At 41.0% G+C, this 23,093-nt stretch overlaps 4 protein-coding genes and 1 non-coding gene across 5 annotated transcripts in view; 4 read left to right on the forward strand and 1 right to left on the reverse strand.

Annotated features, from left to right (window-relative positions):
- Positions 1-4,192, reverse strand: part of LOC128379210 (zinc finger CCCH domain-containing protein 7B-like) — a 19,168-nt gene extending 14,976 nt beyond the window's left edge. The window contains exons 1-6 of the mRNA XM_053338854.1: positions 4,059-4,192; positions 3,732-3,799; positions 3,573-3,609; positions 2,479-2,676; positions 1,002-1,160; positions 420-500 (exon numbers count right to left, since the gene is read on the reverse strand). Of these exons, the coding sequence (XP_053194829.1) occupies positions 420-500; positions 1,002-1,160; positions 2,479-2,676; positions 3,573-3,609; positions 3,732-3,790 (534 nt within the window). The 5' untranslated portion in view covers positions 3,791-3,799; positions 4,059-4,192. The remainder of the gene's footprint in view (positions 1-419; positions 501-1,001; positions 1,161-2,478; positions 2,677-3,572; positions 3,610-3,731; positions 3,800-4,058) is intronic.
- rangap1a (RAN GTPase activating protein 1a) lies at positions 4,169-13,247 on the forward strand. The gene is made up of 16 exons (XM_053338691.1): positions 4,169-4,274; positions 5,994-6,113; positions 6,256-6,383; positions 6,576-6,635; positions 6,896-7,075; positions 7,338-7,472; positions 7,797-7,955; positions 9,148-9,261; positions 9,428-9,527; positions 9,653-9,737; positions 10,412-10,550; positions 10,733-10,849; positions 11,062-11,167; positions 11,263-11,351; positions 11,994-12,115; positions 12,455-13,247. Exons 2-16 carry the CDS (start codon positions 6,002-6,004, stop codon positions 12,534-12,536), a joined length of 1,728 nt encoding a protein of 575 aa, XP_053194666.1. The 5' UTR covers positions 4,169-4,274; positions 5,994-6,001; the 3' UTR covers positions 12,537-13,247.
- An 894-nt stretch (positions 13,248-14,141) lies between these two features.
- On the forward strand, positions 14,142-18,872 carry chadla (chondroadherin-like a). The gene is made up of 10 exons (XM_053338623.1): positions 14,142-14,421; positions 14,785-14,979; positions 15,100-15,255; positions 15,376-15,521; positions 16,209-16,447; positions 16,556-16,827; positions 17,122-17,458; positions 17,582-17,934; positions 18,191-18,357; positions 18,556-18,872. Exons 1-10 carry the CDS (start codon positions 14,233-14,235, stop codon positions 18,854-18,856), a joined length of 2,355 nt encoding a protein of 784 aa, XP_053194598.1. The 5' UTR covers positions 14,142-14,232; the 3' UTR covers positions 18,857-18,872.
- A 785-nt stretch (positions 18,873-19,657) lies between these two features.
- Positions 19,658-19,729, forward strand: trnaq-cug (transfer RNA glutamine (anticodon CUG)). Its single transcript has one exon. It is a non-coding gene; the product is annotated as a tRNA-Gln (tRNA).
- Positions 19,730-19,897: 168 nt separating this feature from the next.
- rbx1 (ring-box 1, E3 ubiquitin protein ligase) lies at positions 19,898-22,744 on the forward strand. Its single transcript, XM_053338311.1, has 5 exons — positions 19,898-20,019; positions 21,145-21,223; positions 21,690-21,760; positions 22,308-22,393; positions 22,586-22,744. Exons 1-5 carry the CDS (start codon positions 19,942-19,944, stop codon positions 22,596-22,598), a joined length of 327 nt encoding a protein of 108 aa, XP_053194286.1. The 5' UTR covers positions 19,898-19,941; the 3' UTR covers positions 22,599-22,744.
- The last annotated feature ends 349 nt before the right edge of the window (positions 22,745-23,093 follow it).

Consider the following 23,093-nt stretch of genomic DNA (forward strand, 5'->3'; position numbering starts at 1 on the left):
CCAGATGTCATTAAATATATTACAGTGTGGAGGTAACTCTCATTAAGAAGGTCGGAGATCGTTCCCCCGGATAATAGATCCAAACATTGGCTGCAGTCAACAGACACAGAAACAGCCCCTCACAGGCTGTTAAATCTTTTTTTACGATCTGAAGTGCGGTCGCCACAGGACAACACCTCCTTATTCTCTGTGCTGCTCTGACACTCTGCTCTTTAACCTCTGCTGGGCATGATGCAGACACAGGCTCATGCCATTTTCACCTCACAATATACACTGTTGAGACTTAAGACATTTGCCAACTATTGGGGATTTGCCTTTACCATATATATACTGTCCATGCCCACCCTAGTCAGAGCTAAAGATTGATCATTTAACATTATTCACTTGAATAAAATATAAACAATGATCGTTTTACTAACCTTTGCACTGACATAGGGCTTTCGATTTTTTAGTCCCAGATGGATGGCCAGCTCCTGTGCCAGCTCATTCACTTGTTTGTCCTACAAAGAGTTAAACAGAAAAAAAGGACAAATGATTCATCTGCATAAGATAGAAGTCTGTGTCTTGAAATTGATGCACAAAGGTTGTATTGCTCATTTTCCCCCCTATTAATCTTGCTTTGAAAAATGCATTTACTGTTCATGCAACAAGCTAACCAAATGCACAAATTTTAGTATTTCTCCAATCCAATCACCTTGGTAACAGAAGTTGTTCATGACTATTGAGCAAATGATCTCATATGAAGGCCATGAGATATGACTAAAAGCCCCCAAAACAAGAAGAGTCTATTGCGTGGTATTATGTGTGAATAGCAATCCATCCAATAGTGGTCAATGTATCTGAGTCAAAGTGAGACATTTAAACCAAGTGACACTTTTCCTTCATTATATTGTGAACATCCTCCTTCTCTAAAAAGCTGTGTTGCTATGCATGAAAACAACAGATTAACACTGAGGTCCTTCTGACAGCATTTTCCTGGACGTATCAGTATCTCCTCTCACCACACGAGTAATGAGCAGACAGTCCGTGGTGCAGTTGTAAGCCTCTCTGTACTTCCCAAGCCCCTTTAAACAAAGCGCCTTCCTGTACAGAGCCCTGGGACTGTCCTTGAACACTTCCAAAGCTTTGTCGCAGTCCTTCACGCCTCGATCATACTCCCCCTGTGGAAAACACAAGGGATGAAAATAAAGGACATCATGAAAAGTTAGAATTCTCTAAAGTTCCAATTATCAAATTTGACTTCTGAATTCACAAATTTACAAATAATTCTGCGTTGTGTTCTGACTGAAAGGTTTTATTTTTGTCTTTTTTCTAACTCATAATACATCAAGGAATGCTGAGTGTTGCAGGTCAAAGGTTTTCCCAACTCCTAAGGTGGTTGAGAATGACCGAGCTAAGATCCAGACTGACAAACTGGTGACGGCTAACCAACTGGACATCGTGTTAATTGATACAACAACATAAGAAGGTGGTGGTGATAGATGTAGCGATCCCAAGCAACAGCAACATCAGGAAGAAGGCACACGAGAATCTCGACAAATACCAAGGGCTGTAAGAGGAGCTAGACAAGATGTGAGGAGTAATGGGAACAGTGGTGCCAGTGGTAATCGGAGCACTGGGAGCTGTGACCCACAAACTGGGAGAGAGAGTACCAGCAGATTCCACCACAACATCTGAGATCACTGTCCAGAAGAGTGCAGTCCTAGGAACAGCTAAGCTCAAGCTCCCAGGCCTCTGGTAGAGGTCCAGAGTTTGAGGAAGACACGCCACCCCCCATGGGATGAAAGGGGGATTTTATGTGTGGGTGGTATCATTTTATATTTATACATATTTTCCAGCACCGTAATCACTAAAGTTTTAAGATTCTTTCTTACACATGAACATGGTTATTGAAAGTAACTGTGTGGACTGTGGGCTTGCCTGAATGATCTCAATTATATTCCAGCTCAGACCATTGCACTTCCTGTTTAGTTTAGACTAAAACATGTCAAATTACACGATTTATGACAAACTGAAGAGCAACCCCACAACAACAACAACAACAATAACAACTGGGGTAAAAAAAAAAATAAAAAAAAAAAAAGCAACTGCAAATTTAAGGAATGAAACCTGCAATCACTCAATCTAATTAAGACAGACAACAAGTTATTACTGTTTCATTTTGCGGTTAAAGGCTTTTTTCCCATCAGTGTTGTACAAATAAAAAGATCATTTATATGCTCATAACATCTGTGGTTATAAATGTAGCACAAACAGAAAAACTCCTTCAACCAGCTTTCATTATTAGTTGATACATGTTCATTTGGTTCCACAGATGCCTGACTCATTTGCGGTTCAAATTTGGGTATGCAGCGACCTGCCAACATCTTCACAGGCATCTGTGTCAGCTGCACATACGGACACTGAAACTAACTCTTCGATCATTTCGCTGAATGACGCATCGTCTCCAAAACGCACATAGCAGTAAATGTATCTCACCATGCTCTGGTAGGCAGTGGCCCGGTTGACATAGAGGCTCTCCAGTAAAGCTTGGGGGATCTGGATGCCCTCTCCTGCAGCATAGTGTGACACGTTCAAGCCTTCACTGAAGTCCCTCTTCGCATGCTCCCAGTCTCCATCTCTGAAGCAGGCATTGCCCTCCTCGAGTAGGTTGCACACTAACTGGGTCAGGAAATCCTGACAGGAAACAAGAAGAAAGGGAGAGAGATACTAGCAGTGAGTCCCAAAACCTTTTTACTCTTTCTCTTCTACTCCAGGGAGAGAGGAGGAAGCATCATCAAAAACTGCACATTAGTTATCAAGGAACAGGTCCTATTATGATTGATGTATAAGCAGCGAAGAATGAATAAGTACATTTACTCCAGTATTATACAAGTAGAGTTTTAAGGTATTTTAGGGTTACTTTATACCTCAAATCCACTGAAATTCAGACAGAAATATTGTAATGTTTTTACTCCACTATGTTTATTTATATTTAAAAATTCTATGGCTGCTTTGGTTTTGCATACAAAATATGCCATAAACTTATAAAATATGATTTATTATTATAGGTTAAATACTCACACAGGGGGTTTCAGCTATTGTGTTTGATTACACAGCTATTACTATTGATTACTTGAGGTTGGAGTTGTGCAGAGTAATGCTGGGATTTAAACGAGGTAACAAAACAGGTGGCCCTTCCAAGGTCAAAATAATACTTTTCTAATCTTGTTGAACAATTGATACTTAAGTATAATTTTGAAAGTGTGTGTTTCATCAGCATAGTATAACTACATTGTTACTACACTGTTTTGTATGTCAGTAAAAGACCATATTTCTTCCAACACTGCATTGATAGACTTTTTTTTAAGAAGCAATCATGCATAGTAGTAGCAGTACAAATTAAAACTCCAAGAAGAGAATGTGAAAAATGTTCAATTGTCCTGAGTCCTTGATTTACATGGAGCCAAGAATGTAAAAGACAGCCTGAAGGCCATTGGAGGTCTGGAACTTGAGGAACAACTGAGAGATTATCATAAGTGTTTTTAAACTAACAAAAGAGAAGTGAAGAGGCAGTGGAGACAAGCTAGTACCTGGTAGCCCTCTGGCTCTGGATAAGCCAGCGAAGATCTGAAACATAAGAAGTAAAGTTGTTCAGAAAAGTACTGAAGCAGCTTATTTACAAAGCATATGAGGCATTAGGGGGCAGAGTAGTTTCCCTTTGTAGCTGTGAATAGAAAAAAACCTCTTACTGTATGAATGTCAGAGCTCTGCTGATGTCCTCTTTGCGCCTCTGCCTGACAGGATCCATGATTGTTACCTGGAGAAAGATCAACACGGTAGATAAGAAGCAGACACTGGCTGATGTTGAGTTTGTGGTGCACGTGAACATAAAATGCGAACATATAGCTTGTTTACGCCCACAGAAGAAAGCTAGAAACTGTCACTTGCTCGTCACATGGTGCGGACTCATGTTCATACAGGTATTATGTTATTTATCCAGCATGTGTAACCCACCAAGCCTGCGTGCTTTTCACGGTGATCATGGCGCTACTGGGCCGACTTCTAGACACACCTACCTGATAAAGAGAGGAAGTTCATTGAACCGAAGCAAAAGTTTAGAAGCGTGTCATTTTGTGTCCAAGCGGAAGCAGAGCGAAAAACTATGAAGCAGCACACACACGGGGAGAAAGAGGTAGTTTAGTGCTGCTCTTGTTCAACAGCGAGGAGGGAGAGAGCCGTCCCCAGTCCCCGTTTGAGTTTCGATTCCCGGCGGCAGCCTCGGTAACGTTAAAGTAATGACCAGCTACACATCTCAACACTGGCCCTTTAGGGGAACTTTGTGATTTACCCTCAGTTCAGTCTGTCAGGAAGTCAACACAATTTACGTGAAAAGACGTAAAAGTTGATTGGTCGTCCCATTGCAACATCTGCCTCCGCCATTTTGGACTAAAGGCGACTTTTTAAAAATGATTTTTATTGCCAAACTGAACAATAGTCAACACCAATAGACATACATGCCAAGGGTTAAGGGTTAAGGGGTAAATTAATTGTATAATGAAATAAAATAATAAAAAGAGGGTTCAGCAGTTGCTTTTCAGTCATAGAAAGTTTAAATAGAGGTTTTCTGTTATGGAATTTACTTTAATGGATGGAAAATAAGATATAATATATTAGCTACTACTAAACAGCACAACTTTTTGAAAATGTAAAAAATGTATATTCTTTCATTCTTTTCTTATATTTTCTTACTTATTCATTAAAATTTGTGTAAGAATCGAAACTGAAATGTGTAAAATATTCATACAGAATTTAATTTAGTAAACATCAAAAGTTTCTCTGATTGGACTACAATCCCTTAGTTCCTAAGGTTCCTAACTCTGATTGGACTACAAATCCCTTAGTTCCTAACTCTGATTGGACTACAAATCCCTTGTCTCCTGTGCCTGCGGTCGTCAGGCAGGGTAGTGTGCGCTTTTGAACGTCAGGGGCGAGCGGGAGTGTGTCACTCGACTGGATTCAACAAGCACAGCAGTGTTGTGGTAATGTTGATGTTAATTCATGTCGAGAGCAGACTAACATCCGTTCATAGACAATTTAGTGACGAACTGAACCGCGGACCGGAGAGGTCAGACTGAGGCCAGCGCCGGTAACGTTAGTCAGCCGTTTTATGACGACCGACCGGAGAGGCCAAGCCATGCTCGGTGCTAGCTAGCCTAATACATGTCCCACCTAGCGAGCTCATAACCACCACACCAAGTGTATTAAGTGTCTAGTAAACGTAACGCTACGTGTTATACTACTGAGGCGACAGGTGCTTTCAGCAGTCAGACATCACACTGTTTGTGTTAGCATCATGTTAGCAACATTCTGCTAACACAAACCACCTGGGCTGCAGGGAAAATCTACCCCAAAACGACTTGAATAGCAACCTATGGTGGTGAATGTGGACCGTAAAGTCGGTGTGCACCTATGGTGTGTACGAATAAAAAAGCGTCAGCCTTCACATACTTTTCTAGACCAGTTGAACGACGAATTAATGCCGCTGACTTCAGTCAAATTAAGCTGTGGTGACTATGTGCCGTTAATCACCGCAAAGCACTTAATACGGTGTCTACAGAGGAGCTTCAGGATTGATCTCTAACATAGATCAAAACAACACAGTCTATATACTGTTCAGCATACAAAGAACCATGTTCGAAACAGTAAATAAAATGTGATCTGTACAGTAATATCGTACAGTCCTTCTAAACACAGTTTTAGGGTGGATTTTCCCTCAGTGAAAACAGCGCTGTCAGCTGTTTGTGTAGTAGAAAAGTGGACCACGCTTTCCAGAAAAGAACGAGGTGGTCAAATCCAGAACTGCTTACATTTGTTTTGGAGTTTAAATGACTGACTGAAGGGGCAGTGTTTTAGTTCGTAGGTGTTCACAAGTACTACCACTTGACACAGGACAGGACTTGTTGCAAGCACCATCATTAAACAGTAAAAAGTAAATTGTGTTTGTCCCCCAGGTGTCCCCATGGCGACAGACATTGTTGCGCAGTTGGCCGACTCTCTGGCCAAGACTGGAGTAGAGGATGGAGAGCTTAGCTACAAAGGCCAGGGAAGAAAGCTGGATGATGCCCAGTCAGGTGAGTGTCAGCTGTCATTGAGTGCCAACAAACCTCTTGTGCTTAGATTCATGGTTGCATCCCAGTTTGAATTACCGTCCCATTCTATTCTCCCCTGTCTCTTCCTCAGTCTTTAACTCTTTTCCCTTTTCCCCCTCTTCAGTGGAGGAGATAGTGAAGGATATCCAGGACTTCAAGGGTTTACAGGCTCTGAGGTTGGAGGGAAACACTGTAGGTGTGGCGGCAGCACAGGCCATCGCCAAAGCTCTAGAGACAAAGAGTGAATTCAAGGTTTGGAGTTTTTAATCTTCATTCTTTTTTTTTATCATTACTATTTGGATCTTACAACCAAGTTCATCACCTTTATGACAATGTTATGTAGAGTTTGTTTTGATTTTTTTCATAACATATTGTACATTAGATTTAACATAATTATGGTTATGAGTTGATTTATCTTAAACAATTTTTTACTCTCTCTTTCAGCGCTGTTACTGGAGTGATATGTTCACAGGCCGCCTGCGCTCTGAGATCCCTCCTTCTCTGGTAATGCATCAGTTCCTCTACATTACTGTTCATGTCAAATACGTTTAGACTCACGGTCGGTACTTGTTGAAATGCTGCTTAAAATTCTTGATTTTTGTTGTAATTGGTTAAAAAATCCTTTTCTACTTCTGAATTACATAACTCACCATCTTACATCACCATCTCTCCACCTCCAAACTGTAGCATAGGCAGGCAGACCTATCACAGAGAGCACATTTCTTTACTTTACTTACTGTTATTTTATTTGTCTTTCTTGTAAGAATTCACTGGGTGATGCTTTGATGCTGGCGGGCGCCAGGCTGACTGTTTTAGACCTCAGTGACAACGCTTTTGGACCAGACGGGGTGAAAGGCATCGAGAGGTTGCTGAAGAGCACCGCCTGCTACACATTGCAGGAGCTGCGGCTCAACAACTGTGGCATGGGCATCGGGGGTGGGAAAGTAAGTCACAAGAACGTCTTTTTAAGATGAGGCATGTCTGTGTCTTTGTTGTTAGGTAGACTGACAGTGATCAACAGGCTGAATGACCTTTGGTTAATTGATTAAGGTAGAAATTTTGAAGTGTTTGATTTATTGAAACAGTTAGAACTTGAAAAAGGGACAAATGTTGTTGTAGATTGTATATATTTGATATTCTTGAATGTCCACCAATGGTTACATGGATATCATCAGAGTGTAACTCATCTGTTTACGAACTCCTCAGATCTTGGCTGCTGCATTGACCCATTGCCATGAAAAGTCTAGTGGAGATGGCTCCCCTCTCAGCCTGAAGGTGTTTGTTGCAGGAAGGAACCGACTGGAGAATGATGGAGCCACTGCCCTCGCTCAAGCCTTCAAGGTACAGGACTAACTACTCCTTGTAGTACTCTGTGGAAAGCAGAGCAAAGTCTACTCTGATGATGAAGGCCACATTGTCACATGTTGCATTTTTGTTCCATCACAACAGTTTTGAGCAACCTACTTACAGTTAATTTCAGTTAATTTCAAATACAGATCTCAGTCCAGTTTATTTAAATCTAGTTATGTTGTCTTTTTGTTTTTTAACTATTTGATCTTATAATTTCACTGTTCATCAAAGCTGTTGTTGTTACTGTAAATAAACTGCTGCTGTTCTGCTGTAGGTAGAGTAAATGCATCTTATAACTACTATTTGTGTTGCCAGTTGATGGGCAGCCTGGAGGAGGTTAATATGCCACAGAATGGCATCAATCACCCTGGTGTGACAGCCCTGGCCATGGCAATGGAGAACAACCCAAACCTCCGCATCCTTAACCTCAATGACAACACATTCACTGAGAAGGGGGCTATCGCCATGGCTCAGGTATGGTAACCAACTGAACAACACAGACTGTAATACCTTTTTTTTTAAAATAATGCAGTAATGAAGAAATGACAAACATTTGAGCAAAGAGTTGCCTATTTACATATCCTGCTGGCTTGTAGTAACATTAATATTCATTTATTTTGTCAAATGATAACACGTGGGGCTCTTTCCATAAAACCCTGTCATGTCAAAGCTGTAAGGAACACCTACTCAATGTCTGAATGACAGAAAGAAATCACTTTAAAGGCATACTATGCAGGATTTTTAAATAACAAAAATGTATAGACGCAAACAAGGTAATCTCTCAATCATCACTTATGACCCACTAAGTGTGTGTTGGTGTATGTATCTACAGAGACGCTGCCCTCTCCCTGCATTTTCTTATTTGTTATTTGCTGTGTTTGGGATATTTGTGGGTGTCAACCTTTGTGCTGGGGACATGTAGCTTCTAGCCAATAACAGCCCATAGGTGTGAAGTCATGACTCTATAAAAAAATGCATATCCGTTTAGATCGCTCTCTCCGTCTCTCTCCTCTGCTCTCTGCTCTGTCTGTGTCTGTGTCTGTGTCTGTGTGTGTGTGTGTGTGTGTGTGTGTGTGAGAGAGACTAAGTACAGGGCTGAGCTACACACAGGCAGAGCAGAGAGGTCACAGCGGACAGGATGATGCGTGCAGTTCAGCTGCTTTCACACAAAATCTTCTTCCCTCAGGGTTGTGTGGAGGTGTGGGCATGTCTATTTGTGCTGTGAAACAATCAGAAAATAATGTTTCATTTCTCTGATTTTTGTTCTTGTTAGCACTGCTCCCTCTCTTCAGTCAGTTGCTAGTGCGCTCTCTTTTGCTCTGGTGGTGCCACTGTGTCGGGGAGGAGGGGCCAACTTTAAATCTTGTGTTTACAAACACCAACAGACAAGTCCTGCATAGTGTGCCTTTAACAGATAGATTTTTTTTTTCTATCTGCCGTTTGATACAAAAAAAGCCCAAATTTTTTTCTTGAAAGACTGAGACAATGAGCTGGTTACAGCTCTGTTGCACATAGTCAGTCATGGTTAATGTCAAAATTTGATCAGTGGAGCTTCAAATAAGGAATTAAAATGTTGTCTCTGCTGGAGATGGACTTGGAGATGTTTGTTTCTAAGTCTGTTGTTTTCTAGATTCTTTGTTTTTAAATATATCTGCATCCTTCACAGGGCCTGAAACACCTACGCAGCCTGCAGGTGATAAACTTTGGAGACTGCCTGGTGAGGCCAGCTGGAGCTATAGCTATGGCAAAAACAGTTTCAGAGGGACTACCAATCCTGAAGGTGAGTGTGTTGATGTGTTAATGCTAGATCCATTTAAAGAAATAAGTAGGCAGACTAACAAACACACACACGCACACACACACACCTTTTGAACTCCAATTATTTTTCTCTCTCTTTCCCTTACCCCTCCCCCCTACTAAATCAACTATTCCATTACGGTTTACAGGAGCTCAATCTGTCATTCGGTGAGATTACAGAGGAAGCTGCTCTGGCTGTGGCACAAGCAGTGAAGGACAAGGACCAGCTGGAGAAACTGGACTTAAATGGTACAAATCCACAATGAGCTGTCATCCTTTCCCAAACAACAAAAGTCTGAGGAGATGTTTGTTTTTTTGGTTATTTATTTGTTTCCCTTCGCTACAACTCCTCAAATGCTCTCTTTGGTTTGCAGGTAACTGTTTAGGAGAGGATGGCTGCAAAGCTCTGAAAGACACCCTGGAAGGCCTTAACAAAGCCGACCTTCTAGGATCACTCAGGTAATCATGTTGGACTTTAGGTCTCGTTGGGCCTTTTTTTTTTTTTTTTTTTAAGATTTTGTTGGCATAGACGCCTTTATTAATCAGTAGATCGACAGGAAACATGGGAGAGAGAGGGGGGGTGACATGCAGCAAAGGACCTCCGATCGGGATTCGTAACCGGGGTCGGCTGCGTATATGGCATGCGCTCTAACCACTCGACCACCTGCGCGCCCCTCGTTGGGCCTTTTAATAAAGTCTGACTTTTCATTGTGTTCAGAGATGTGTGGACCTGGAACACACACACATTATGCTCAATTTAGAGTGTCCAGTTCGTGTGTGTGTTGACTGTGACCTTACCGGTGCACATTGAGCCCAGGTTTATAAAGTTATTGCACAAATGTCAACAGTCTTAACAGTCAAAAAAGTTATTACGTAATTTGAACGCTGTATACAAAACATTTAACTTTAAAAGATAAAACAGAGCCTGTCACAAGTTTGGCAAAGTTTTTTAGTTTTTTTTTCTTTCTCCACAATATACTTGCTTGAGCCCTGTCTAAATCTCATCTGTACCATTTTTATGCCTGCTCTTCTGTTTGATACATACACTCGGTGCCCTGGTGCCACTTCTTTTGTATTTCACAATCATCATCTCATCAAACTTCACTAACGAGCTGTATTTTCATTCACCTCAGTGACGACGAAGGCGAACCAGAAGACGACGATGACGAGGATGAAGATGAGGAAGAGGAGGACGATGACGAGGAAGTGGATGAGGAGGAGGTAGAAGAGGAAGAGGAAGAAGAGGAGGAAGAGGAAAGCAGCAGCAACAAGGTCAGATAAATGAGGGATGAAAACCCTGACCACTCATAATTCTGTCTAATGTGTATCATTAGTCACCTGACTTTTAAGCTTGAGTGAGTTTAACGCTGTTGCTGCATGACATCCATCTTAATATAATTCTGATTGTATATAATTAACATCCTAACATCTCTCCTCTCCTCTTCCCTTTGCAGTTGTCTACTCCTGTATCAGCGCCACGGCCGCCGGATGTCTCCTCCTTCCTCAGTTTTCCGTCTCCAGACAAACTGCTCAAACTGGGGACCAAGAGAGCGTTTCTGATAGAGCAGCAGGTAAACACAGGGACGACTCCACCAAACCAGCTTTAGTTTTCACCCTCAGATCTCCATCAGTCTGTTTACAAGATCTACCAAAGGCTAAAAGAAATTCCCTCAGTTTATAGTAAGGGACATTTTAGCACGGATGTTAGAAGTTATCCTGAATGCAAATAAACAGATTATCATCCTTTTAATCAGTTAATCCTTCTTCTTTTCTCTGTGATTAGGTGGATGTGACAGATGCTGCAAAAACAGCTGAAGCCTTCCTCAAGATTGCATCTGTGTACAAAGAGGAGAACAGTGATGTTAAGAATGCAGTGTTGGAAAGTATCGGTGAGACACTTTGAATGCTTCCCTCTTTGAAAAGTACATGCTTTCTGTATTATTATATTTCTTTCTTGTTGACTGTTGTTTTTTTCCCCTCACAGACGCTCTTCTGAAGAAAGCTTTTTCCACTCCTTCCTTCCAAGGCTACAACTTTGTATCATCTTTGTTAGTGCTGCTCGGACTTCTTAAGGTAAATCTACAGTGTGGATCAGAGTTTGTTAGGATACAGTAATATGTCTTTCTTCTGATCAATCAATCTTTATTTGTATAGCGCCAAATCACAACAGAGTTATCTCAAGGCACTTTACACATAGAGCAGGTTCTAAACCGAACTCTTCAGGTTTTAACTTTAAAGAGACCCGACATTCCCACATGAGCAACAGTGGCAAGAAAAAACTCCCTTTTAACAGGAAGAAACCTCAGAACCAGACTCAGAGTGGGCGACCATCTGCCTCGACCGGTTGGGTTTGAGAGGAGAGAAAGGAAGGATAGAGGAGAGAAGCACAATGAAAATCAACAATGAAGCTAGAACATGAATGTTAATGGATATAGATGGATGGATAGAGAGAGAGGGAGGAGGAGAGAGGAGCCCAGTGCATCATGGGATTCCCCCGGCAGTCTAAGCCTATAGCAGCATAAGCTAAGAGCTCTAAGAGCCCTAACTATAAGCTTTATCAAAAAGGAAAGTTTTAAGCCTACTCTTAAATGTAGACAGGGTGTCTGCCCCCCGGACCAAATCTGGAAGATGGTTCCACAGGATGTCTGATGTCTTTTACCTTTTTTATTTTCCCTACATTTACCATTTTCTCTCGTCCTCTCTCCTCCGTCTCAGAGTGAGGACAAGGTCAAGCCTGTGCTCGTGGTTCCCGGACACCTCCAGGCCTTGGAGCACGTCGTGCGACAGGACTACTTCCCCAAAGAGAGCGTGGCTGTGCTGGAGGCCTTCATGTCCCGGTAAGGACGTGACAGAATGAGCCCAATCAGCATGAAGCCCCCCCCAGGTACAAAACATGCAATCAGGAATGAAGCACATACACAAATGTTGTTGCACTCGGTGTATGTTGTAACGGAGGTGTACACACTCTGGTGGTTGCTCATATTGGTGCTGGAATGGGTAAACGGGTAAACAGGCAGTGCTGGTTAGTGGGATTCGTTTATTGTTGGTTTGTTGACAGTAAGATAATGGAAGAATAACATAATTTATTGTAATAATTTGATGATGTGTGTGTGTGTGTGTGTGTGTGTGTGTGTGTGTGTGTGTGTGTCTATATTGACATGCTTTATCATTCACAGAAACAACAAGTCCCTGGACTCATGTTGCAATGCCAGAAACAACCTCCAGTCAACACTGCAGAGAGTCAGATCTGAGAGCTGAGGACTGTGGATACACGTACATACACACACACACACACACAGACTGTATCTTGACTGTTGGACCTTTCTGGAAAACAGCACACATGAGCCCAAATTTGAAGCAAAAGGAGCAGAGCAGCACTTGAAATGAACAGAACACTCACACTTTGCTGTGGCACTGCTGACCTTCACAAGTTCGGCCACATACACCTTTCATTCTGGACTCTGGACTAACCTTGAATACTTAATGTTTTGAAGTAGGTAATGCTCTTATGGTGTGGACTAATCGAGTAGCTTCATGTACACTTGTATAACCACAGGACAGCACTGACAACTTTTATCCTCACCCTCTTTGCAAGAAAAGCCTTTGTTCCCCTGCGATAACCCAAAAACGTGTGTTGTCTGTGACTGACTGAAGCACAGATTACACTCTGATGCAGATTAGATCAGCTCATGTCAGCGTTTCACTCTGACCACGACTGATCAGGGCTCCACGCATCAGCTATTGTACATTTTCTATTTCATATTTACCTTTTACTATTCAGCTGTTTTATATAAAATGTTTATTAAATTCATGAATATGGTCAAACAAATATGTAATTAAAATATGTATTGACTGGTAAATATTATGAGACTAGGCCTGTAAAGTACAGTTGAACTGTTAAAAGGGATGAAATGTATTTTCTGCCTTCAACAAGGCACACATTTTTGGGGGGTTTGAAAATAAAGATCATTTGAGTGTTGGATGTCTTCTGAATTCTTTGCATATTATACATATTCATTATTTACCTCTATAATGATTGATTTCTGGTCAAGATGGTGCATTTGACTCAGCACAGTGGGTTTATAGAGGAATTAGACTGATCCTGGGGTCAAAAAGTAAAAAGCCTGCATGCTACCAATCAATCCTTTATTCATTGTTACATTTTTTACTTTTTCAATGTATAAGAATAGCCAGTATATCTCTATCATATCAATAAATGCAATCTTTGTAGCCAACACCTACAGTCATTAGTTTCTTGGGTTTCAGCCTCTTTAACTGGACAGAAAATGTAAAGCCAAGGTGTTAATTTGCAGTGAGGGGCACAGGGATCAGGGGTCACTGCAAAAGAATTTGTCAAAGCCTTGTTTGTTAGCCTGCTGGACCCCAGACTCCAGTGCTGGACACACTCTGAGGGAAATAAAACGGAAAGATAACTAAAGCAAACCGGCAGATTCACATATAATCCTGTTTTTGTTTTTATTCATTCATGTTATCAAGCAAAACTTTGATGGTGTGACAGACTGTGAAGGTAAGCCAGGTTTTTTAATCCTTTAACTTTAAAGTCAGTCCTCCAGCTCAGACATGTGTCCTGATACTGTTGATGTGATTGTAATGCAGATTAGAAATATTAAGAAGTACATACAGTATTTGAAGAACCAGCACTTTGTTTTAAAATCATTTTTCCATTTTTTTAGACATAAAAATAGCACAGCAATGTTGAAATAAGATCCATTTGTTGAAACTGAAAAAATGAATTCATGACGTTCATTTTTATATAATGAAGTAGTGTCATTGATACTTTTTAATCTGTTGCATCATGAGATACAACTCAGCAGCTTCATTCTGAATACTGGTCCATATATTAACAATTTAAATATAAAGTGACCGAACTGAATTTATATTTATACATATATTTGGTAGAAATGTTTTAACAGCAACTTGATGTGTAGATGTTATGTTTCTAATCCGTGTTTTAATGGTACAGATGCATTTCTTCTTTGCTGTGGTCTTACTGGTGAGCTCAGCACTAACTTTACTGGTGGAATCAGGAAAATGTCCCAGAGTGTGTAGCTGTGACAGCAACAAGCTCACTGTAGCCTGCGTCGGCAAAAACCTAACGGAGGTTCCCCCAACTATAGACGAGGTGAGGAATTCAAAGCTGCACTGCCTCTCTTTTACTTCACACACATTTGTTTGAGAAAGGAAGCTTTGAATAGCAGCTGGTGCATTTCAGACACTATGATGTTTCAATCTTTATCCATCCAAATGTTGTAAATGTGCAGTCATTTTTTAAGACCTCCTGCATGCCTTCGTACCGGTGTACAGTTGCAGAAGCATATAGAAGTTATGTGTCTTGCTCAAGAGATCTACAGTGATAGTTATTGGGAAAACAAAGAGTGGTGCATATTCACATAATAGGACCATCTTCTGATTTCAGTCTCGTCCTTTAGTTGTACTTCACTTGTGCATCAGATGTTTCATCCGCTCTGTTCAATGGCCCTCACAGATCACAGTGAAACTTGACCTGAGGAATAACAACCTGCAGATTCTACCCAGGGGTGCGTTTGTCCTCACACCTTACCTCACCCACCTCAACCTGCAGCGCTGCAACATCATCAAGGTAAAGGAGGGGGCTTTCCGGATGCTGGGCCGTGTGGTCTCCCTAAACCTGGCCTACAACAAAATTGACATCCTATACCAGGTGAGAGGAGGGGGCTAAAACCACAATACTGAAGAGTTGATATGTTTCATGTTTGCTCAAAAAAAAGATGTGAGGGTCTCTTATTTTATTATTCCATCCCTTTCTCTCTGACTGTTGCAGGAGTCCTTTGATGGCCTCTCCTCTTTGAAGGAGCTGTTTCTGGATCATAACCGTGTGGAGGAGATCCAGCCTGGAGCCTTCACACAGCTTGGCTCCCTTAACATGCTAGCCCTTACCCACAACCAGCTGGTGTACATCCCCAATATGGCCTTCCAGGTACTCAGACTGATTTATAATCACACACATATTCAGCAACACTGACACGATAATCTGCTCTCCACAATGAATGATTATGTTTGGCAGTACAATCCTACAACAGTCTGACTTCTCCTCCAGGGTCTGCAAAACATCAAGTGGCTTCGTCTCAGCCATAACTCCCTGAACAACTTGGCACCGGAGGCATTCACTAGCCTGTTCACCCTCAACCGCCTCAGCCTGGACCACAATGAGCTGCAGTTCTTCCCCTCTCAGACCATGACCAGGTAGAACAATATGAAGGATTATTATGGTCATTACACAAGCATTATTTTCTAATGGAAAACAGGACTCACAACTTCTCAACAGTGTTACCATAGAAACAAATGACACAGCTTTTTGTTACTGACTGAAAAATTTTTTATATAAATGAAAGGAATGGGTATCATTTTTAAAAGTACAGAGGTGGTGGTAATTTCAGCCACTAGGGGGCAGAAATTACCTATGAGTCTCTGTTTTTGAATCCCCAAACCTGTCTGCAAGATGGGACATCAAGATTAGGTAATAATACAAGCTTCGCCTTAAAGGATAAGACTTGCAATATTCTAGATATTTTCTCATTATCAATAAATCTCATGAAAAGACCAAAACCAACAAAGAACGGATTCCACTATAAAGTACTGTGAGTGTATCCAGCCTCATATCTTATTCCTCTTTGCTAGAGATTAACAACACATCACTGAGTTACACCATTACATTGGGTGACATGTTCATTCATTCCTATGAACAATATAGATCATTTTGACTCAATCCCATATACCATCCTGCTGCTGCAAATACTCACTTGAGCATCAATTTGAGGAGCTATTTGAGGAAATTATTCATCCATTTTTTTTAAAGAATGAAAGTATACATTTGTGACTTGGTCACATGTGTCATCCAGTTTTTTACTTTACTCTTTTTACCATGTAAAGACTCCGTGATGTCACACGCCTGGACATGGGTCACAACCCCATGATCTACCTCGGGGAAGAAGCCGTCTCCATGGCGAAGCTCACACACCTCTACCTCGACCACATGTCCCTTCAGGACCTGTCAGACCAGGCTGTGTCCCGCGCCCCGCTCCTCTCCCACTTGGACCTCAGTCACAATCAGCTTCGTTACCTGGAGCCTCTCTTAGGCCCCAAAGAGCTGACCAGCCTCAACCTGACGGGTACAACTTTGCTCTGATGTTTTTGTCTTTTAAGTGACTCTCATGTAGTTTTAAGTGAATTTAAAAGTGATGTCACCTTTAATACATGTTCATTCACTTTTCTTGAAGGAAACCCTATCTACTGTAACTGCTACATGCGGCCCCTGAAGGAGTGGACACGTGTCGGTGGTGTGAAGCTGCTGGGAGCTTGTGCTGGACCTCCCCATCTCTCCGATGAGCCGCTACTGGCCGTCGCTCCTCTGGATCTACGCTGCCGCAACAGGGGGGAGACACTGAAAGATGAGTTTGAAGAGGATGATGAGAGCGCAGGAAGCACCCCGGCCCCGCCCACAGCCAAACCCAAGCAGAAAGTCAAGTGTCCAGTTAACTGTGACTGCGATGTGAGTTGGGGGTTTTCTTCTGTGTGTGTGGAGACAATATTTCACTTTTATGGAGCTGATTTTGTGCACTTCCACTCATATTAAATAACCATCTTCAACATGACTGCTGTTCTGTAAAAGTTACATAGGTCAGCTTTTAGTATATATTACTAATAATTTTTTAGCTCTTTTGCTTAAGTATGTTTTTGAATATTATGTACAGTGTACATATTATACATTATATTAGTATTTTAGAGTGTGTTGTGTCCCTACATATATTGTTAATAATGTTCCATTCTGATTTGACCCTCCCAGATTGAAGCCCAGCATGCCACATGTGAGGGTCGAGGTCACACTAAGGTCCCACGAGGCTTCCCCACCAAGACGCAGCTGCTTGACCTGCGCAGCAACCACTTCCACTACCTTCCCACCAACAGCTTCCCAGGCAGCGGCCAAGTGGTTTCTCTTCACCTGGAATTCTGCAAAATCCACGAGATCGAAGGTGGTGCCTTCCGGGGAATGAAAAACCTGTTTTATTTGTATCTTTCTGACAATGACCTTACATCATTGGACCCTGAAGCTTTTGCTGGAGTCCCTGAACTCACCTACCTTCATCTGGAAGGGAACAGGCTGGCAAAATTCCCCGGATCAGGTCAGCGGCCTCTCAAGTCATATTAAATTTACAGGAATCTACATGGTCCATATGTATACAAACATTTATAAGAAACACAGGAAACTGACAGACATTTTCTATCTCTTTGTGTCTCTCCTGTAGCTCTGGCACTCCTACCAAGTCTGATTGTGTTACACCTGGAGCGAAATACCATCTCAAAGCTAGAGCCCACTGGTTTGCTGTCCTCAGTAACCCCTAAACTCATGGAGCTTTACTTAACCAATAACACCATAACTGATATTGCCAAGGGTGCTCTGGACTCTGCTTTCCTAGGTACACTTCACCTGGATTTAAATCAGTTGACAGAGGTGCCAACACACGCTCTGTCTGCGGCCCCTAATCTGGAAGAGCTCAAACTGTCTCAGAACTCAGTTCGCTGGGTGGGACCGAACGCATTCCAGTCCCTATCCCAAAGTCTGAAGAGGCTTTATATGAACCACATGGGTATAGAGAAGGTAGGAAAAACACAAAAGAGTTTTTTTTCCATATCTTACATGTCCTGTGCATCGTGATTATGTTTTCTCAGGTGTTGCTCCTCTCACCACCTCTCCATTTCTGAATAAACTTCCTTCATTTCTTTGTTCCATCTAAAAACCATCTCATATCTGGTGTAAAAATATTAAAATACATATTGAGACCATGACCATGTCAACATCCTCAAAAAGCAGAACATATTGCTGATCATCTTTTTTAATTTGGACCACAATCCAGATGTCCAGGGATGCTCTGGCAGGTCTGGGCCCAGGACTAAGGGCTCTGACTGTGAGGGGAAACCAGCTGGAGGATCTTCCTGACTTGAGCCCACTCACCAGCCTGGAGGTGGTCGACCTGCAGGACAACCCCCTGCTGTGTGACTGTCCTCTGTTGCCGCTACGCAGGTCAGGACTGTTCTCCCTAAGATAAGGGTTTCAGAAATTATTTGGCAGAGTAAATTTTCATGTAACCCTTTCAGAAATAACGATTCAGTGTTTGAAATTATGGCATTTCAGGCTGGCGTTCACAAGTTTTTAGTTTGGTGTAACATGCACATAGCTATAATAAACATGATATAATTACTCTCTGTCTCTGTCTCTCAGGTGGATGGAGAATGTGAGCTTGGAAGTGACCGCCACCTGTGGACACCCTCCTGAGCTCAGAGGTCAGAAGGTCAGAGACATCCATGTCTTCAAGTCCTGCCCTGAAAGCAGCTCGCCTCCAGACAAGAAGGTTGTTAAGGCCCCCCCAAAAGTGAAGAACCCCAAACTCTTGAAGGTTCCTGGACTCAAGGCTAAACCCACAAAGACCAAAGCTAATCAGCCCAAACCAACCAAGAATCGGCCTCAGAGGAAACCTGTGACACCAGCAGTGACAAAAAAGAAGAAGACAATACTAAAATGATTTCAGGTCATCTCTGTGTTTTATGTCAAAGCTAACAGAGCTGGAGTTACAGTGAAATGAGATGTAGTAAAATAGAAAAATAAAAAAAGCGCTTAAAGAATACAAGCAGTTGTTGATTGCTCATGGACCATACATCATACTGTACAATCCACACTGCCCGTCACATTCATACAGTCTGTGTACTGACATATTACACTTACATGAAGAGGCTCAAGTTCCTCTAGTCCTATCAGCTGAAATGTGGCTGAAAGACTTTCTTTTAAAATCTCTCTTATGCTCAATACATGTTTTCTTCCGCTCTTTTGCTTAAGTACGTTTTTGAGTATTACAAATTAAAGACCATGGGGGTGCCCAAAAATGGGTAAAAGGCACAAGTTCATATTGAATTGTTATGCATGTCCAGAGAGGATGTCAGAGTATGTTTTGAATTGTTGGCTTTCATAGTTAATGATTAAATATGACATTACTTAACCACAGGTTGACATTTCTTCTTTTCATCTTCACAAATTATGTCACCAGTTCATATGTAATTTCCGACTTTCATCTGGAAATGGAGATGAAGCCAAAAATGTAATATGAACTGTGACAAATTGGATTTAAGGATTTAAAATAGTTTTTTTGTTTAAAAGATATCACACAAACATTATTGTTCCAAGAAGAGTATGTTTTTATATGTCCTAAAGGCACGCTATGCAGGGTTTCGTGTAGACACTACAAGTATAATTAACTTACATATTTGTAGGGAAGTGTGTTTGATATTTAAAACGATATGACCGTACAGTTTCGCTAATGGGAGTCAACGGTTCCATGGTGTAATGGTTAGCACTCTGGACTCTGAATCCAGCGATCCGAGTTCAAATCTCGGTGGAACCTAACTTTTCCTCTTCTTTTTACTGCATATTGCATCACATACTACTGAAATTACCAACCTACTTTAAGCAATGTGATATAATATTTAACCAACTCCTCTCCAGAGTGCGCATATGATGGCACAAACTGCTACAATGAAATTAAAGCCTAATCGTTAGCAGACGGAAATCTCCACATTTCTTCCGGGGCAGTCACTCAAAATCTCCTCGTTCAAGATGGCAGCAGCAATGGATGTTGATACACCGAGCGGCACAAACAGTGGAGCAAGCAAGAAGCGGTTTGAAGTAAAAAAGGTATGTATACATACTGTAACTCGGTGCTGAGTTGTGAACAAACTGTGAAATCTTTAAGCAGCCCTAAACGACAGCTAACACAGCTCAGTGCAATTAGCAGGCTAACGCTAACCAGCTCATTATCGGTAGGATAGTAAGCTAGCTTACTACGCTAGTCGTTACCCTTCTCCATACACGGCATGAATGTGCACTTCTCTTTTTTGTAATGTTAAAAGATTTAATAAGACGAACATATGATGGTATGATGTAAATACCACCCCATTAACTAATCACTGTGTAGTTACGTTAACCAACGATACAGAAAACCATTTTAACGTCAAACCAAACGTTAACATTAACTGAACGGCAAAGCTCCCGGTGAGCTAACGTCATATTAGCTTAGCTTAGCCGCCTTTCCCGAGGCTGGTAGCTCCCACAAAGAGTTAAATCCATAAATTATAATGTACATAATATATCTATGATCCTCTCTAAAAGTAGTATGAGGCAGCCTAAAACAAATTATGATTGAACTTTGTGTTATTATTAACCGGCGGTAACGTTACTAACGTTAACCAAACATTTTGAAAATCCCAGATTAAAAGATAACGTGAAATTCTTTAATTACATATTATATACATGTATATTTTGTAAAAATGTAACAATAATCTAAGAATATCAGCTGGAACCGTATGATAATGTCGGTGAAATCATTATCCGTTTTATATATAAACATAAGATTATGATATATCTTTAAATCTGTACCCTCTGGTTTAAACGACACTTGAAAATATTTTTTAAACTATATTTTTTTTTAATCAAGTGAAATCAGAAAACTGATACACACGGTTCTTTCTTTCTTTCTTTCTTTCTTTTCTTTTAACGTTTTTAAATATCCTCTTCGGTAGTCATCATGTCACATAACCAAGTTTCGATGGTTCCAACTTTATGCCTTTTGGTTTTCAAACCATCTTTTTAAAAAAGTGTAAATCTCCGAATTTAGCTTACAAACTGACAAATAAGGTGGGGTTAGTCTCTAAAGCTGTCCATCAGGTTACAACAGCTGATTCCATGTGTTATGCTGTGCAGATCTTATATGCAAATATTTTCTTAAACATGACATTTAAATGTACTTTTTTTCCCCACCAGTGGAATGCTGTTGCGCTGTGGGCCTGGGACATTGTGGTAGATAACTGTGCAATCTGTAGGAACCACATCATGGATCTCTGTAAGTTCACTTTCACACAGTTTTGGACTCAACACTGCTTTCCTGATAGACTGTGTGAACTATTAATGATTTGGTTGAGGCAGCCGCTGTGAAACTTCACATTAACAGAGACAAACAGTTGATTGTTCTTGTCGCTAGTAGGGATTATATGACAGTATGGCAGACTTTATGTAGTATGGTATAGTTATAATCTTAAAGCAATGCCTGTTCAATGTAAAGGATGTGACTTCAACTATAGTGAATTACACTGATTTAAAGGTGAATTTACCAACTTAAATGTAAACAAGCAAATGAAAATGTTAGTATTTTATTTACAGTAAGAAGAACTGCAGATCCCTAACTTGGTTGTCCTGTCTAACAAAGGAATAAGGAATTATTTGGTCCAGGTTTAGTTTTTACAAGTTGTTAAGGTCATGTCTGTTTGTGAAACAGTATTTTTTGATACATTTCTCTTCCCCCTCATTAGGTATAGAGTGCCAGGCCAATCAAGCTTCTGCAACCTCTGAGGAGTGCACTGTTGCGTGGGGTGTGTGCAATGTGAGTGTCCATCAACTGAAATACATTGAACGGGCTGAAATAACATTTTATGTTTTTTACCTTTTAAATACAAAAAAGTTTTCCAATAAAAGCTAAATGTCTGTGGGTTATCCTCGGTAACTTAGACATTAATACTGGAAAAAGAAAAACTGTAAGTTCTTCATTATACAACAGAGGTAAGGTAACCTGTAATCACAACCAACAGTAATGTCAGTGTCATGAAGTACATTTATGTCACTGCAGTTTAAACACTGGAGGTCAGCCAATGAAACATTTTAATAAATCATGTAACATCTTCCCTCAAAAAAATTGGGTTATATTTGACATAACAGCCATCTTGGAAGCATTACATCTATAGTAGCTTTTCAGGACTATATCTGCAAATATGCATATTTATGCAAATGTTGTAAAAGTAGAGGAACCACATAAATGCATATATTAACAGTATCTGTAGCATAAACAGTACTTGAGTTACAGGTGAGCAAGTTGACCTGTTTCTCTGATGTAAACAAATGTTGAACCCTGTTTGGTTTTTTTTCTTCCTCAGCATGCATTCCATTTCCACTGTATTTCTCGTTGGCTGAAAACCAGACAGGTGTGCCCTCTAGACAACAGGGAGTGGGAGTTTCAGAAGTGAGTATCATTAATTGTAGAAGTGTCATCGTTGGATTAATGGCATTGAGTGTGTCTGTGTGCTACTGTAACAGTGTACTTTGGTTGCTTACTAATAGCCTCACAGTGAAAAGTTGTGAATATTTCCTGAAATGAACAGATGTACTGACACTGTGTCCCCTCTCTCTCTCTCTCTGTGTCATGTTTTCACAGATATGGACACTAGTTGGAAAATTGCTGACCTCCTTTTTGGCTTCTACAAGCGTCACCCTCACTGCTTTTTTCTCCCCTCCCACTTGTAATCCTATTTTACGCCTATGTCTTTGTTTTGGTATGTTGTAAGTACACAAATAAACATAAGAATTGTGAAAACAGATCTTATTTTTTTTAGGAGTTACTGAAGGTACAATGTACTATAATGTCATGTACCATGTTCAATAAAAATGGCTCAACATTTACAAAGACTCCCCTTCCCGACTATGACTTGGTTAACAGTTAAACGACATTTCGGTTGACTGAAAGCTGTTCTCGGTTACAGGAATCTGCTTTTTGAGATCAGCTCTGATGTTGTGATACAGAGCCAGTGAGAACCGGAGCTGAGCGTGTGTTACAGAGCAGTAATCCTCTGGTTGAGAGACAGATGCCACAGGCGGATTAAGTGGCCTGGTGACCCACTCTTGCCTCTGGGTCTGATTTATATTACTGTACCTGTAGAGACTGC

The sequence above is a fragment of the Scomber japonicus genome, chromosome 18 (assembly GCF_027409825.1).
Source record: "Scomber japonicus isolate fScoJap1 chromosome 18, fScoJap1.pri, whole genome shotgun sequence".
NCBI lineage: Eukaryota > Metazoa > Chordata > Actinopteri > Scombriformes > Scombridae > Scomber > Scomber japonicus.